The sequence below is a fragment of the Hirundo rustica genome, chromosome 3 (assembly GCF_015227805.2).
Source record: "Hirundo rustica isolate bHirRus1 chromosome 3, bHirRus1.pri.v3, whole genome shotgun sequence".
Classification (NCBI taxonomy): domain Eukaryota; kingdom Metazoa; phylum Chordata; class Aves; order Passeriformes; family Hirundinidae; genus Hirundo; species Hirundo rustica.
Window position 1 is genome coordinate 15,729,152 of NC_053452.1, and position 12,684 is coordinate 15,741,835.

At 38.8% G+C, this 12,684-nt stretch overlaps 1 protein-coding gene across 6 annotated transcripts in view; it reads left to right on the forward strand.

Annotated features, from left to right (window-relative positions):
• Positions 1-12,684, forward strand: part of FSHR (follicle stimulating hormone receptor) — an 85,813-nt gene that overhangs the window by 17,696 nt on the left and 55,433 nt on the right. For 5 of the 6 annotated variants that reach the window (XM_040059198.2, XM_040059199.1, XM_040059196.2 and 2 more), the window contains exon 2: positions 11,474-11,545. The exons of the other annotated variant lie outside the window; for it this stretch is intronic. In XM_040059198.2, the coding sequence (XP_039915132.1) occupies positions 11,474-11,545 (72 nt within the window). The remainder of the gene's footprint in view (positions 1-11,473; positions 11,546-12,684) is intronic. 6 annotated transcript variants of the gene reach the window in all.

The window sequence follows — 12,684 nt, forward strand, 5'->3', positions numbered from 1 at the left end:
TGCTATTCCCAGTTTCCACTTCCTTGCCCCTGGTTCTCCTGGCAGGGTTACAGCCCAGCAAAGGCAGATCATGGTAACTTTTTCCTTCTGTGGGGAGAGACCCCCTCCTTTGCTTGCTCTCTCCCCGCAATATGAGCCATAGCTGTAAGTGAATCAAGTATCCTATGCACAACAGAGGGTCTTAGGAGCTGCTAAGTATACCTTAAGAATCGGACAAGAATTCAAGATACATTTAACACAATATTCCTCTATCCTCCAAATAATTCCAGTCCAGGGGGTTGCCTGGAATTTGTGTTGAAGCATCAGTCCTTGCCCACCCTGTAAAGGATTTCTGTGAACCTCTAGCCTGCCTTTAAGCTTTGCATGCCAAAAAGTCAAATTCCTCTTACAAAAGTCTTATCGTGTCTTTGATCAGCATTAGTGCCCTCCTCTTTACCTTTCCCAATACTCAAATACCCTTTTTGATATGGAGGGATCAGAACTGCAGCCTCTGTTTTTACAATAGAGAAGGGAGAGGAAGGTTTTAGAAAAAAAGCGCAGCAAACAAGTGACACAAAACCCTTAAGCATTTAGAGTATTATGAGCCTCAATTTGCCTTGTAGTCTACCTCCCAAAGAGGGCCTGGGAGAAGAGTAAGGGACAACTTGAGACTTTGCACTGGCAGCTCAATTTGCATGATTTTACAAAGATTATCAAAATGACCTAGGAAAGGAATTTGTGGTGAGCTGAAACATTCTTTTAATATTTTCATTATTAAGGAATGCTGAAGCGTTCTTGTCACATTTATTTTTGGTAGTGTCTTGTGGAGCCAATTCTGTGCAATGAAATAGGAGTCTGAATGAGGTGCTGAAGATATTAAATGGTATCAGCAAGTGCCACATCCACATGCCTTTTTTATTCAGTTTTATGCAAGGAGATGCCTATCACAGTCATTTAGAGAGCTGATGTCACAGTCAAATCAAGAAATATGATGGAAGGGTGTGTAGGAAGGGGGCAGAAGTCTCATCCACTGAGGTTGAGTGTTGCAAAGAATATATTTTTCCAGGCATAACTGCTAAATTCTTTCATAGAGGTCTTCCATAATCTGCAGTTGTGCCATGAGCAGGTCAAGTTTCTCCCATCTCTATTTCACTCTTCTAGCACCCTTTTTAGGAGGACCATGTATGTTTATTATTTTTAAGTGCTCGATGGAGGGTTCATGCTTGAGAAGCACTCTGAAGGTGAAAGCATGAAGCATATCTTTATTCTGAATACAACCTGGTATTTCAGTTGCCAGTGTGGTCAAGATGGCCTCTTTCTGAAACAATACTGCTCACTTTCAAATGCAATAACAATCCATGCTTGACAACAATGCAGGCTTTGTCCTGTGTATTACTGAGAAGAGACCTGTCAGTCTTAAAGGAAATAGTACAGTTAGTATTTTTAAGGATAGTGGCACACTAGCTGCCATGCTATATTTAGTCAGGAACATCATTTTAATATGTGAAAATAAATACATGGCTTATGGAACGTAGATAGATAAATTCAGCTTTTTGCAGTGGCAAGGTAATTCCTGCTAAAATAATAGGAAAATGTAATTATTTATTTGGTTTTGTACAAGGAGAAGTAAGGAGAAATCCTTTCTTTTCATTCCCTATAAAACTGGTGATGTCTATGGGGAAGGGACCTCAATAACAGAGAAAGACTGTGAGGGAGAAGAGATACTCTCAGGAGAGTGCAGGACAATACTGGAAGAGTCCAGGCACCTGCAGTTGATATCCCTGTGATTGTTTCTCTCAGCAATCCCCAAGAGGTGAGCTGAGAAAAGTTCTTGCAATGGGAGCTCTGTGACTGGGAAGAGGACCAGTGATATGGGAGTGTGTGGTGAGCAATGGCAGTGAGCAAGAGTGTTTACAGGACTTGAATAAAATGTGCAAAGTGCATTAAAGTGCAAGGACAGTAAGCTCTTTTGCAATTACAGAAACCTGTTGCTTGCTTTAATCTCATGGGTACTCCCATTCTTGGTGGGCTTTGTGGTTCACCCCCTTGCACATGCAGCAGCAATTTCAGGAGCCAGATTCTGTGTCCCTGAAAGAGTCAACAGAGACATTCAGATTAGAGGAATGCATGACCAGAGGACGTTTCCTTTTTTGCACGGTGCTGGAGTGACCAAAGTTAGGGATTTTTTTCCACTTTGTTCCTTTTAGTGTTATTTCAAAACTTAAACATTTAAAATTTAAATGTGTGCTTCAGTAGTTAAAAAGAAGTTAATTCTCCACTTGCCATGGTGTGAGAGAAGCAGGAGCATGTGGCACAGGCCCAGTACATTTCTGTATTTCAGAATACTTTTTTAGAGCAAGTCTGGCTGGTGCCCTGGGAAGAGCAGAGTAGGTACTTGTTTGCCTCTGGACCCCCCTCCTTCCAAAGAGGCTGTTTTCCCAAGAATTCCAGTTGAGTTACTTGTGTTTGACACTTACACTGCTCTTTGGAAAATACAGCACGTAGTAGATAGCAGAGAGAAGATTTACTTTTGCAAAGCTTATATTCAGATAGGAAAGAGGAGTACAGTCGAGTCTCCAAGTGCTGTTTCTTAGATGGTTTCTGACTGCTCTGGCACCGGGAGTATCTGGTATCACAACTTCAAACAAGCCTTTGCATGTATCCAAATTAATCCAAATATTTGGTGGGGACCCTGTTACTTATTAGACTATGTGCTAAGTAGGGAATGTAATTGTGAGTGTCTTTCTTTTTATTTCATTAATATTCTGGGATATTTTGGCTGTGTCCCATTAAGCAGCATAAGTATAGCACGTATGAAAATATGGATGAGAAGGAGATAAAATGCACTCTTAGCTATTTCTAATGAATTTATCAAGATAAACTGATACAGCTAAGTTATTTGGTGTTTTGCTATGAAGTGATGGTTCAGCAAGAAATTTTGTAGAAAATCTTCCTTTTCCCTTTTACCTTTCCTAAGGCGCCCGACTCAGAACTTATGGAATTTTGTCCCTGGAGGATTTGACTCAGTCCATAAAAATAGCATCATGTACGGTGGGCCTGCCAACATAGAAAGTCCCAAAGTCTTAGAGGTAGAAACACTACACACAAAGAATACTTTTCACCTTTCGGGTACGACCTCAGACGATGAACAAACCCCTGTTCTCTCCCTGCGGTGAAGTAAGATCTTTTTTGACACATTCTTGGGACGGGAAGACTCTAAGTAGATTGGCTGTATGTGAGCAGGATGGCTATTCTTGCACTGAATCAAAAGAGGGGAAGAAAGTTGTGAAGACAATACCTAAAAAGCCTCCCATCTGATTGGACTGTGGACATGTTCCAGAACCATATTTGCCTTGACAAGTTGCCCATGGGAAAGAACACAAAGTAAAACATTCTTTTTGCAAGAACAAAATACCTAGTACTTGTACAATGCTCTTTTGTCCAGAAAATATGCAGAGATATTAATATAAATAGATGTAACACCAAGAATGTGCTCAGAGTGAATGAATTTTTAATGGCTCAACCTCACCATAAAGATGGTTGCAGATATCAAGGTCAGGTTTTAAGGAAGTTGTACATTCATCACATGCTGTACATTTCTCAAAGGCCCCTGTGAGTAAGCTGTGAGGAACAAGGATGTGCTCTTCTAAAAGTAGCATAGTGTCTTACAGGATAATCAATACTAATAGGAGTATAGCTATTTGTAAAAATAAAGCAATCACTATTTCCTGACTGTCTGTAACCAAGACAGGATAACTTCATTCACTTGGGTTATTTATCTTGCACAGAGCACTTTTCACACCATGCCTTTGACATTAATAGAAGCAATTTTAACCGTACTTTCAAGCTTATTGCTGGCCTTTTTTGTGGTAACTCATTCCAAGCAGTTAAACTCTTTCCAGATGTGAACATGATAACTGTGATTCTGCTCAGAGGCCTAAAGAGGACTTGTTTGTTGCAATTTGTGCTCGGTAGCAAACCCTTTTTCTCTATGTGTATATACTGTGGAGGAATGCAAAGCTCCAGCTTTGCTTTGCTGCAGCTCTGGGTAATCCTAAAGTGGGGAAGAGATCCTTCCTGCCACCACAGCATTGCTTTGCCTGCTTTACCTGATGTCATTTGTGTTTGTGACATAACTTGGGCACTACTGCTACTTGCACCTAAATCTTCAACAAAATTCATTGTCAGGGAATTTACAAAATGAGTTAACACACACAAGCAGCTGGTCTGAGTAATCAACCCAACCTAAACACACTGAAATAACTACAATAAGTGTAGACCATTAAATATCTCAGAAAGTCTTGGTGTTACATTCCTTTTTCCACTTAGGAGTTTTGCCATCCCTATTTTTTTTTTCTTTTTTTTTTCCTTTTTTTTTTTTTTTTTTTTTCCTCCTCCATATCCAGAATCCACCCACCCTATTCGAGCAGAGCTATTTAAAAGCACCTTGGAGCTTTATTTTTAACCGGGTGCGCGTGTGACCTCAGAAGGAAGCTATCTGCTGCCGTGGGGGGATGTAGCAGTGCTACTGCGGACAGTGCGTGCTTTGTCCAGAAATGAAAAGGCTATCAGTGCTGAGACGAAACATGCCATAGCTTTGGAAAACTAAAACTCCTCCTTGAGGAGGAGGGAGACTAAGCTCTACAAGCCCACTGCTTGACCACTTTTACAGTCTTTTAGATGCTTGGTTGTTTTGTTTGTTTTTCTTTTTTCTCGACAGTTTTCTGTTTCCTTATCTCTCCTTATCAGCTGTTAGCTGCCTACGGGCAGCTGCGTTCAGTTAATTAGCTGACCTAAGCAAGGTCCTCGGGGAAAAATAAATCCCACAGCAAATTTGCTGTGTGCCTGTGGAACCAGCATCACAGCTCTGCTGGGAAAACAGGCATGTTGTTATCCATGCTGTGGTGTTGTGGGCACTCTGCGAGTGAGAACCATACAGGACATTGGGGGCGTGATCTTGAAATGCTTCCCTGCAGCTTTTTGTGGCTGGGGGGCATTATTACACTGGGTAAGTGTTAACTAAATTTAGAATAGGAATGCAATCAGTACTATTAATTATCCTCTTAATCTAATTCCAAAAAGAAAAGGAAATTGATTTTTATGGAAGGCCACTAATAAGGATTAAGGAGTGATTTTTCATCAGCTGCTGCATTTATTGCCTTTTATATTCAGACCTGCAAAGCAGACAGACGTCACTAATAACTTTATTATCACAGTTCTTATTGTATTTACTTTGTCTGTACAATACTTTCTTAAATAGCTCACAAACCAAAATATTTTTTTCTCAGAGATACCCTTTACCCAGACCTGAAGAAATTCCCAAGTAGCCTTCCTGAAAGGAATCTCCCTCCTAGATTAACCCTACATTTTCTGTCTTCATAAAATATGCACTGCCTAGATTTCCCTTGGAAAACTCACCTTTACCAGCTTTTATTATCCCACAAGAATAAAACAGCTGCACCGTCTAGATAACTTCTTTCTCAAGCATTTAAAAGGGATGAGCAGTTGACTTAAGCGCATTAGGTGTATGCAGTGATCAGATGCTTCAATCCAGATTGTGCATGTTAGCGAGGGATTACGCTCTTTCCATCATAAATCCATTTACATGTGTGTGAAGTAGGGCCCCTCAGACATTCAAATCCATGGATCATATCTCAGCTGAATAAATGATTTGCAAAGCTTTTCCTCTGTTAATCAAGTGTGCCTGTGCTGTCGGGGTCCGCTCTTTGAAATGAATCTGTAGTTACATGAAGAGTCATTATTAGAAAAATATTCTGCTTGGCTTTGGTTTTCTCTTAAAATAATGCCATGTTTCTCTGAAAAGATGAGACAGCAGGATGGTGGGAAATGTTTTTTATCACTGCCTGTGCCATTCCTCATGGCCCTGCTTTACTCAGCTTTACAAAGTCCCACCTTCAGGATCCCATAGAATCGAGGTGACTAATACAAATCTTTTCCCATTCTTAAATTAAAGCCTCATGAGTGTTGAAAATAGCTTAGCAGCATGATATGAATGCACTCTAAAGACTTTAAAGCCAAAAAGCAAATAAACCCAAGCTTTTTGCATTTAGCTTGATGGGTTTTGAAGCCTGATGTTTTAGCATCCAATTTATGACTTTCGTACTCCTCTCTGCATGCTGTTAGGAAAGGGAAAATATAGCTTTGTCTGAAAGCACGTACAACCTACTTAATAGATTCCAGATATTTTCCACCTAGGCAGCTGAGTAGGAGGAATACTTTAATGTTCACATATATCTACATATGCCCCTTCCCAGCGAGATGTTCAGTAGAACCAGACCGTAGTCACAGTGAAGTCATATGACTGTGTGGACACATTTCAATGAGCTGGAGGCTTATAAATGTTCTTATAAATTTAAATTAAATCGCATTTACCTCTAAGGAATCCCATGATTCATTCTTGTGAGAATTAGGATAGAGGTTTAGGGCCAAAGTGACACAGATCAATTGATTTACACCATCTGGGATATAGTCTGCAGTATCTATTTATCTCCTTTTAGAGCATGAAAAGCGAAATAGTCCTTCACTGTTCTATTGACTAATCAAGCCAAAACAGAAAAAAAAAAAAAAACCCACCAGGATGGAGGATCCTGTTGATTTGTGCATTTAATCAAGAGCACATTAAATAGGTCATAGAATCATTTTGTCTCCCCCTGACGTAACACAAAAATTCATCTGTTGCTTGTGCTGGAACCTCCAGCACATCTCCAAAGGAAGAAGCAAAAACAAAGAAACAACCAAAAAGAATTACAGAGAGTAAATTAAATTTCACTGTAAATCTTTGTTTGACAAAATGCACATTGCTGCAGAGGATTAGAAGGTGATACCATCAGTCTATTAGCTCAGAGATTAAAGTAAAAATGTTCAATCCTATCACATTATTTCTCTGGAACCAAAGTTGGTGATTTAGCATTATGGTTACTGAATCTTTTTGGCTTTTTATTTTATTTTCCTTTGGTCTTTAAGTGATAAAGTTTATAATGCCTGCTTGATATAGTTCATTTTAATGTCAAGAATTTGCAATTTACACGAGGCAGGGAAGATAATTCTACAATGCGCACACTTTTCTGATTAACTGTGTGTGACTTAAGTAGATCTAAGAAATGAGTTTTAAAGAGTGTTTTGAAAGACCTAAATTCAGCCAGGCTTTATGATGCAGAAATTTATTTTTTTTTTTAACCAGTCTAATTTCTGATAATCAGTGCAGTTCTTTGTTTTGCAAGGTTATTGCCAGTGGCAGGGGGAGGCCTTTGCCAAGGAAGGGGGAGGAGGAGACACCAAAGCAGTGTGGGAGCAAGTTCTGGTGGAAAATTAATGCCAAAGAGCACTTTAATAATTATTCAAGAAAAACTTGTGGGACCGGGGTCTGAGAATTCATTTGATGAACATGTAAAATACACCATTCTGAACACAAATGGCTAACCTCACAAATACAGTGTAGTTACTTTCGCTTCACTTCACAGGTTTCCTTTGCACTTTTTTTCAGAGACAATTAGCAGAAATTACCTGTAAAGGTCCACTTTTTTATCTTCTAATTTAACAAGTCTTTTTAATCACCTGTACCTTGAGCATCAGGTATTTGAATAATGACATCCAGTACTCCATCCTTTCATGATGAGGTCAATCTCCTTTCTGTCACTGCAATCATGTGGGGCTGGATGAGAGAACATTAATTTTTCTGATTTTTTTTTTTCCTTCATGTCTTATGCTCTGCCTGTCTGAACTACTTCAGCCAAAGAAGACTCTATTTTAAGAAAAGATCAATAAATCTCTTTGTAAATGGAAATGTTAGAGGGTTATTAAGGAACATTTTAGCAGTACCTGCTAATTTCTGTTCTTTTTATCATGTCCTCTGTAGGCTTTGAGATTAATTCGTCACTATGGTATTTCTGTGATACTGGACACAGCCATACAGAAACAAGATGCATTTGTGGTGTTTGTTCTTCATAGTGGTGTAAAGTGAAAATCGTCTGTGTCAGTGGCTTCATAATAACTGAGACACCACTGTTTTAAATAATCAGGTTTATAAAATACAAATAAACAGGTATACAAATAAATGTATCTGTGGAAGGTGGTTCTGTTCTCACCCTGACAGGTTTGGCTTTAAGTAGCAACATTTTTAGTAGCTTTATAATAGAGGAGTTTACCCACCCGTATTCATAAGACAAATGAAAATGATATAATAAAGAGATATATAAAAGAAATAAAAATGAAAAATGGAAAAAAGGCAGGGGAATTTTGCATGTTCGGTCCAGAGAAATATAGAAAGTATGAGTGTGATAGTAAAACTGGAGCAGACATCCTTCCAATAAATTCCTCAAGAATCACTTTTAACAGAGATTTAAGCCAGGATTTAGAAACCTCTCCTGGATATCACAGTATGTATTGAAGCAATGGGCTTGAATCTATCCTTTTACACAGTGAATAACAACAGTTAATATTGCCATTTTTCTATTCCCAGCTATGTATATAGCCTTCACACAATGCAGGATAACCGTGTGACCATCTGGGGCTTGTTTCCTTTTTCTGTGCTTCCTGCTGTGTCGTTTCTTAAGTTTTTAGTTGCTCCAACACTGGAGTCCTTTCTAGGACTTTCTCATGTGTTGTGTTAGGCACTTGGCTCTGGATTTTCAATTCCACAACATCCACTGAATTTTTAGGCCTTTCAGTGCTTTCCTTGCTGGTGCCTAAGTGCCAACATAAATTTTTAGGACCAATACTGCGTCTCTCTCTTAGGTACATATTTTTTAAGGGAAGCTTTTTTTTACTTGCTTCTCTTGACATGAAACATGCTTGAGCAAAAGTGGGCTGTATTCATTTATTTGACCCTAAAATAACACCTGAAACAAAACTAGGAAATGCTTTCCATTTTATTTTTTCCATGTATCTCAGAAAGAATTGGTACTGAACAGCCCATATCTCATGTTAAGTACAGATTGATTCTTGGAAACTAATTGGTAAGAGGTATTGGTAAGTAGAGAATTTTGGCTGGTTATAATAGTTCTGTTCATTTTACAGATGATAATTCAGCAAGTAGCTGATTCTATTTTTCACTGTTAGCTATGCCTTTAAGTCTGATTTCCTGTAGCTCACTCAAAGATGTTTAAAAACAATTAACATTAATTTTTTTTTAAGTGGAATATGAGATTTCAGCTATTAAACTTCAATTCTGTTTTAGCTGCCTTCGGGACATTAGACGCATGGATCCTGAATTTCTGGCACCTTATTAAGACAGGATATCAGGGTCTTCTACAAAGAAACTCAAGGTCTGATTTTTAGTTTTATGTAGATGCTGCTTTTCTCGCATTAGTAACTCCATCTCTGAATGAGGTTCCCTTTTTTTCATTATTTTCCATATCAGACTGTAATTTCTTGTTGTGGTGAAGCATGGTGTAGGCCAGTGTTTAATTAAAAATTGCAGATGTCCCGATGACCTGCATCTGCCGAGAGAGGATTCATTTTAGCATATTTCCATTAAAAGAAATGATAGGTGGCTTTTCAGACAAAGCCCTTTTTCTAGGGCTCAGAAATTAGGCGTGGATTTCTACAAAGCTGAGTTTGAGAGAGATTTCAAAGCAGATCAAAGTTAAAGGGTTTCCTGATGGTTCAGCTTTGTAGCACTAAGCCTGCTGGGTGTTCTGCAAGGATCCATTGTACCCATCCACTCTGAAAGCACAGCCACAGCTTTGCATGCATTACACCAAGCCCTGTTTTCAGTCAGGTTTTTACAAATTGCCTAATCCAGGTTAGGCCGTTTCTGGAAGCTCTTTTATCCTTCTAACATTTGCATAATCATCTCAATACTGTAATTCTTGTGTGACAGTGTGTTGAAGCTCTTTCTGATTTACATTAATGATAGTACAAGAATAATGAAATACCAAATTGACTTCATTGTCTTTCACAACTGAGAATACCATAAATTTCAATGTTTAAAAAAGGTGCGGGACCAAGTTCACTCCTGGTGTAATCACTATGACATCTCTAGAACTAGGTGAGATATGTATTGACTTTTTCCTGTTTAAGTAAATATTAACTCATGAGGGGGGGGTAGACTCTGTATTAAAGACCTACGATTTAAAAATGTGAAATTGCCACATTGGTACTTGACACAATAATATTTTCCCCTAAAATTTTGATTAAAATGTGATAATCTCCCATGAAAATTCTCAGCTAATCATGTGAAATAAAACATAGATGAGGATTGCATGAATACTTTATGCGAATGGTAAGGAAATACATCTCTAGTTTTGAAGCATTATGTTAAAATTTGCAGGACTGCACAGAGGTAATTGCAGGCTAAGTTCCCATTTCTGTCCTCCTGCAGAACTTACAATGAGACAATTTATGAGCTGAAAGCTGATCCCAAACAGCCACGCAAAACCAGTTTGAGATGATGAAAATTAGGGGTGGCCTGGTAGATATGTCCAATGAAAAAGACACTTCCATGGTAGTGTCGAAAAAAATTCATTTACATTCCATGGAAAAAGAAGCTAAGAAACTGAAGCACAGAGTGTGATGTATGTATGTATGTAACAGGTTCATGTATGTAACATGGATGAATGGTTTCTTTTAAAAAGAAAAAAGGAGTTTTTAACAACAGTTTCTCAATGCAACCAGTATTATCAGGTGTCTTGTGATGAGCAGGTCATGTTAATATATGCATTTGTTCATGCTAGTTTCTTATCAATGATTAAATGTGTTAAAGAAAACAATCATGCAGATAACACCTTATTTCTCTGAGGGGTAGTAGAAACCCTATATATCATTTGCTGAGTTCCATCAGAAGTTTTCTAGTCCTTTTTGTTTATTGCAATTAAAGAAGATGACTCCAGGTTAACAAAAAACTTACATGGTATTTCAAATGGGTTTTCTTCATAAAGCATATTCTGTGACCTTTAAAAATGATAAAAATGTTGTCCTGGTGCATGTGTGATCGAGTATTCCAAAGTCCCAATTTTGGGGCACATTATGAGCTAATTAGAAGAGAGACTGTGAGAAGCCATAGAGTCATTAAAGTTGCAATGATGGGAGACAGTAGATGACTCCTTAAATTATCTGTGCAGCAGGTTAAGGAATTTTCCTGCATGAGCATGGATGGATCACTTTACAGCCTTGAGTAAGCGCCTCATCCCAGTCTGGTTCCACAGGGGTGCTTCATCCTGTGCTTGAGCATCACTCAAAAGAGCAGTTGAGATGAGAAAGATGCTGTTCCCTCTCAGCAAACAGAGAAGCCGCAAGTCTGGGTTTCTTCCTGAAGCAAACAAGGAAATGGCACCTACTAATGGATGCTTTTTCCCCTAAGGAGCCCCAGTGCTGTGCTGTAATTTTGGATGTTACAGCTGCGTTTAGATGGCAGAGCCTTCAGCCCAGAGACCATCCTTGTGCCTATGAGAAAGGCCTCTCCTGTGCTGGCAAGGCTACTGCACAGTCCTGTATTGTGAATAGTAAATAATCACCCCATTTTCTCTATTTTCAGGAGATTTGTCCTCACCAAGATGAGAGTCATTCCCAAGGGAGCTTTTGCCGGACTTGTTGACTTAGAGAAAATGTATGTATTGTGTCAATATTTACTGGGAAACAGCTATTTTACTCCAAGCAGCACTTTCTGATTGCAGCTCCTTTTACAGCCTGCGAGCAAGTCCCTGTCACTGAGCTTCATATAGTTTTATCTTTCTGTTTAAAGAAAAAATTGAATGCTTTTTTATTGACACCTTCCAGAACAATGTTGTCATAAATACGTATCAGCAATCGGGCAGTCTTCAGTCAAAGGGCTGGTTGAGCACGGAGTGTCATTGCAGTTGATAAATACAGTGCCGAAGCAGAAGATGTGAGTTTTGGAATGAAACAGTGGAAAGATTAGGGAGGAAAGAGCTCCTGTTAATAATAGGTCAGCTAATTCTCTTTTTGCTAATGAATAAGTAGGATTGTTTCATGCATGTTCTGAGGCAGATGGCAGGATGTGTGAGAGAAGTTTCTTACAGATGATAGATCCAAAAATCTTAGTACACAAAGAGTGTAAGAAGCTCATTTCTGTGAATTTGAGTGATCAGCCTGGAGATGCAATTATGAGCACCTTTGGTGAACAGATGTACCTTACATTCATTAGTATCTTATTGTGGAGGTATTACACCTCCACCACTAGAAGGGAAAACCCTTAGTAACATGTTTCCTACTTCTCTTCAACAACAGAAAATCTGTAGCTTAGCTGGTGCTAGCACCAGAAATTATAACCCTCACTGTCCATCCTGAAGTATTCTGCCTCGTATATAATTTTTCTGAAATATTTCATATGTGGACATATCACATTTTGCTAAGAAACAGAACAACACTTGCACTCTGAGAGGAGAGGATCACAAATAGGCTGTTCACCCAAGAGCAGTCTGAGTTAGTAGTCGGGAAATGTACTTAAAATGCAGTACTTTTTTCAGTGCTGTGTGTGTAACGGCAGAACTCCAAAGGACGTTACTGTGCATCATTTCTACCCTTCTCCCTCATACTCGTGCATGAATAAGGGATTTAGCAAGAAGGTGGTGAGGGTTCATTTTAGCCTAGTCCTTATGGAAAATCTTGAGCATTTTGGACTGTGAAATGGGTTGCAAAGTGCATTGTGAACTGCTTCTGTTATCTTTAATTACACAGAAACCATATTTCAGATATGTATGAAGATATTGAATGGGCTGTTTCTAA